Consider the following 5,242-nt stretch of genomic DNA (forward strand, 5'->3'; position numbering starts at 1 on the left):
GCCAATCCAGGGGAACTGCCCCCGATGTCCATGCGATATTGCAGAGTCGCGTGAGCCAACACAACCCTACAACATCCAGAGCCTTAAGGAACTAAACAGAGGTGATGTTCCACGTCGCCTCTCTGGTGGGGCATCACGATCTCATGAAAACCCCCCATCAATGAAATTTAATTCCTCCTACCAGCTTCTCACCCTCTAGTCTTCTGCACTCCATTGGCTGCCAGCCCGTACTGTACTTCTCTCCCTGCATCCCCAAGTCTGCACTCAAGTTTTAGGTATCACCTTTCCTCGGGCGTCGGCCCCCTTTTTTGGGGGAGAGCATCCCTAATCAGTTATCGGGATATTCATCGAGTTCACTTCAAATCTCAGCTCGAATTAGCTGCCGGGGTCCGAGCGCCAAAGAACTGTTATTCATTCCTGTCATTAAATCTTTTAATTGTTCCCCTTTCTGTCCGTCTGAGTCTTTCCAGATTGAACTGTGTGTACCTGGTAGTACATGCTGAGCTCTTTCCCATTGGCTGTGAAGGACAGCAAGCCGTTTGTTGTGTCCACCAGGCAACCGATCTCCAGGCCGTTATTGTTCCTGCCCTGTCCTGGGCTGCTGCTCTCTCCAGCCCACACCATGTAGCAGTTACTGCGCTTTATGCTGCAGGACATTTAGTAGGACAGGACATTTTAGATTAACATCAGGATTAAACCCCCCCACCAACAATCCGAAACAGACTAATGTATAGAGGAACTAAAATTCTTGTTGTTCTTACTTCTGAATGACTTAAGTTTATTCATTATCACTAAATGAATAAAACATGGAACAGATTTTTGGACAAATATTGAAACACATCCTAGCTGTACTGTACACAACATCCAGATGTTGGGAAAGAGAAGATTGCAAACACTGAGACTGCGTAGAGCCTGACTGAGAACCAGAGATTATTCATTAATCATGTAATCTCTAAAATATTCAATTTTTTATTACAATAATGACACAAAAATTATAAGCAACGCAAGCTTTAAAACATTCTTACAAAGCTTAAAGGAAATCTATGAAAACTTCTTATAGCCTGTTTTAAAATAAATGTTAAAATACAACTTTTATTTAAGGCTCGCGTTTGCTCTCTTTAGGACATTTTTTACATGTGGATCAAAAGCATTAAAACCATGAGACAGACTATAATGAGATCAGAAGGCCAGCCTATGCAGTCATTGACTCTTTTCTTGCTGTGTTCTGATGAAAAGACCATGGATGGAGAATCTAGGAGATTCAGCCAAAATATCTAGGCTCACATGCCGAATATAAACAGCTGTAAACAGGCACCTGAGAAACCAGTGTAGAGATAAACCTGGTATCAAATATGCAGGTTATTAGTTGTCAATGCTGCCATTCAGAGGCCAATTCACAGGAGAACAGCGCTACTTTTCCTGTGACTTCGCATGTCCCCTTTCCATTCTCTGCACATTAAACTAAACTAAACAGATCTCCCAGTGTAAACATGCTTTTTGGAAAAGCTTTGTTGATTTGTTTAAATCAAAAACTTTCATGGTTATGTAAATTCTAGAAATCATAAACTATGAAAAAGATAGAACTCTTATAGGTTAGCTCTATTGTTGAATCTAAAAGTTGAATGTAGTTTTTCTCTCATTTCAGAAAATAAAACTTAAATTATATAGATTCATTAGAGTGAAATATTTTAAGCCTTTAGTTCTTGTAGTTTTGATGTTCAAGACTTAAAGGCAGCAAAAACTTTAGTTTCTCAAAAAATCTAAGTAGTAGCTACAACTGGGTCATAATTAGTTGAGTGAAAGGGAAAAATTGTGGGAGGTAAAGGTGAACCAGCAACAGGTCTGTGAAAAAATCCATTCAAGAATTTGGGCAGGCTTCACATGGAAAAATAAAGGTTGAAATATTTTAAGCTGTATATTTAAATTTGCATAATATGAGTTTAACTTTCTGAAATAATTGGTAAATATTAAACTTTTTTAATGGTTTCCATGCACAGTACTGGTATGACATATTTAGACTTGATGAAGGCTAAAACGTATTTAGATGAGATGGAGTTATTAGAGGCAGGAGAACAGCGCTACTTTAACAACAAATCTGTGACAAAGTGTGTGACTTTACTAACCTCTCGTGAACCTTTCCTTTCTCATCTCCCAAGGTAACGGTGACAGTTCGGACTTTGTTCAGCTCAAAGCTCGGGTCATACTGATGGAAGTCAGAGGTAACCCAGCCAACCCACACACTGCTGGGCTCCTGACCAGGGAAGATCCGCACTGAGTAGTAGTACTGCACAGGGAGTGAGAGGCTCAGTCAGCTCATCTTTACCTGCTGTCATTTAACAGCCTCAAAACAACAATTCACAAACAGACCACACTGATCATTGAAATCATTTCAGTTATGTAACGAATTAAATCATGGTCTGCTTGGGTCATTGCTGTAGTATTTGAGTGACAGTTGCAGCAGTGTGCCTGTGTAAATTTCTTGGCATATGAGAAGGATAATTATGAGGCAGGATGTTCCTGTCCAAAAGATCTGAGGAAGTTGGGCTCATCTGGTGATCAAAGTGTGTGCTACTGTCTTAAATGTGAAGTGGGAGCATTGCTGTTCTATTGTATTGCACTATGGGGTATAGAGTTCTTGAAGCGTGTGCATCTCTGATTGAATTTGAGTCATAAGGCCATTGCTGATAGGAAGAAGCAGGTCTGGTCGTCTTACAGCAGAAGCTTGCATTAGGACTTCATAGCCCTCTCTGTCTTCGACCGCCACTTCCTCTGACAGGCGAGCAGATGATGGACAGCTGTTGTCTGGCTTGTTTTTCTTCAGTGTGAACCTGACAAATCACATCACTGGCTTCAGTTTCCATTTTATTACTCACACAAAGACAGGAACAAAGTTATATTCCCAAAAATGAGTCCAATTAAAATGATAATTTTAATCATCTGAAGGATAACATTTGAAGACAAGGCAGGTTACCGTTGCTTTAGCTTGGCGGGCTTCTCCTGGGTGTAGTCTTTGTGGTTGTTGAATTCATCTCTGTCATGTCCACTGGGACCATTGGGACCATGAGATGACTTCAACAAGACTTCAAAGTCTGACACAGTTTCAAAATCCTCCAGCTCCTACAGAGAGAGAGAGAGGCAATAGAACACATCAGGGCTGGGAGCAGCCAGCAGTCCATCCTAACAGTGAGATAATGGAGGAACTGAGTAAATGTCAAGTTTAGGCAGTGAAAGTGGTTGAAATTAGATGTCGAACCAGTTTACAGGAATAATAGAGATATTGTCTATTGATGGTGAGGTGAAATGTCCAATGCCAATAGTTCTTCATAGATCCGTTTAAACTAAATACATGTGTTCCTTTATCAGACTTGGGATTTTTGCAAAAAAGAAGGTAATGCATAAGGCAAATTTACATGTTAAGCAAAATAGTTAGTTAATGATCAATGATGATGTAGAACAACTATGATGAATCATGATGGCAGCAGGTCTTGATTGGTGGAAGGCATGGCTGATCTAATGGTCGTATCTGTTACCCTCTTCGGTGAGAACAGGCTGCCATAAGACGGGGATCTGGATTCAGCGCACTCTATAGGCATGCTCAGCCTGTAGAAAGTGATGTCATTGTAACTGTTCTGGGAACCAAATGACCTCTGGGTGACCTTAAGGCAGGGACACGACTCCACTGTTCCATCCATCCTGGTCACCTGGAACACAAAAGTTTATGTTTTAAACAACTTGGAATTATCATTGCAAAGTTTATTCAAGTTTTAATATTTATTTGCATTGAAAACACTCTACAACTTATGTGTTCACACTGCAGCCTGAAGTAACCCAATTCAGATTTTTTTCCTGTGGCCGTTCACACTTCCACATATATGCAACCTGTATGTGTTCTGCAGTGTGAAAGGGCCAACGACCTGAAAGTGTCCCGCATGCGCAGTAGAGGGCTCCTCATGGAGCGCTGAGTCGTACATAAAGGCGTCCGCCATCTTCTATGTGGCAGCAGGGCGATCGGAGCTCCTTAAGTTCTGTGCTATGTGGACTTGTTTAAACCGTTTTACGAAACAAACTGGATTCATTAGGATTACCTTCCCCAGGTAAAGATGAGAATTACTTGACTTTGCAGCCAGAAATTCGCTTCTAAACAACCAAAAAATATTTCTTATGTAGCTTAATGGCCCGAAGTTAACCGCTGATTGTTAGAGTAGCAGCTAATGTTTTCACACTGTTTGATGAGAAACTGCTGTTGGAGGAGAAGTTCATTAAAAACCAGAGGATTTAGTGAGTAAAGGTCAGTCAGGATCAGAGCTGGAGCTGCTGGTCTTCAGTCTGTTTCCAGCTCAGCTTCTCCATGTCGGTATTTAGCTATAAAGATGCTACTAGTCAGAGCCCAACATGCTGGAAATGGCTTTTTATGAATGTGAAGGAAACGTATACAAAACATATATCGTATGTATTTTTTATTTTACTTTTGGATAATGTCTTTTATTCTTGGCTTTAGCCTGTGAACCAGGACGTCTCAGAAGTCATTGAGTTCTCCCAGTGTGACCAGCAGACTGAAGCCTGTGACCAGTGTTCCCAGTATAATAGATAAATGTTTTATTCTTTCACTTTTTGTGTACCGTATTTTCCGCACTATAAGGCGCACCTTTAATGAATGGCCTATTTTAAAACGTTTTTCATATATAAGGCGCACCGCATTATAAGGCACATAAAATAGACGCTACAGTTAAGGGTTGCCACCCGTCCTGTATTGAACCCATACGGGACACAATTTGTTCCATGCTGTACAAATGTGAATGTATAATAATCGGGTGAAAGTAGTTTTAAATTCTTGGGGGTACTATGACAAAAAGTTTCTGTGCTGATGAATTTTTTTGCGAAGCGCTAAAAGCTGGTAGCTCTTGAATTGCTACAGAATAAAGCTGTATTTCCTCCCTCAGCCCACTGGCTGCAATGTTGACACCTTGAGGTGCCATGAGACCTAAATCCTGAACATCATGGCATGGAGTGCATCCCGGTTTTCCATGTCTGGCATATAATAATTAATTTTAGCTTTTAAACTGGTTCTATTGATCCTGTGTCCAGACAGAGGGATAATCAGTAGCCCAGCATCATGACCTGTTTGTTCTGAAGATCCTGTAGCTTCCACTTGTCTTCCTAACATGGCGCCTCCTCACCCTGACTCTCATACTGACAGGAGGAACCACAGAGCTCTGTTAGGTTAAAGCTCATCTTCTGAAGT

The 5,242-nt window shown here is 41.0% G+C and overlaps 1 protein-coding gene across 2 annotated transcripts in view; it reads right to left on the minus strand.

Moving 5' to 3' along the window:
* ryr2a (ryanodine receptor 2a (cardiac)) overlaps positions 1-5,242 on the minus strand; it is a 157,389-nt gene that overhangs the window by 92,923 nt on the left and 59,224 nt on the right. For both annotated transcript variants that reach the window (XM_017310781.1, XM_017310782.1), the window contains exons 25-29: positions 3,531-3,701; positions 2,972-3,117; positions 2,714-2,828; positions 2,124-2,284; positions 487-646 (exon numbers count right to left, since the gene is read on the minus strand). In XM_017310781.1, the coding sequence (XP_017166270.1) occupies positions 487-646; positions 2,124-2,284; positions 2,714-2,828; positions 2,972-3,117; positions 3,531-3,701 (753 nt within the window). The remainder of the gene's footprint in view (positions 1-486; positions 647-2,123; positions 2,285-2,713; positions 2,829-2,971; positions 3,118-3,530; positions 3,702-5,242) is intronic.

This window comes from Poecilia reticulata, linkage group LG19 (assembly GCF_000633615.1).
Source record: "Poecilia reticulata strain Guanapo linkage group LG19, Guppy_female_1.0+MT, whole genome shotgun sequence".
Lineage (NCBI taxonomy): Eukaryota > Metazoa > Chordata > Actinopteri > Cyprinodontiformes > Poeciliidae > Poecilia > Poecilia reticulata.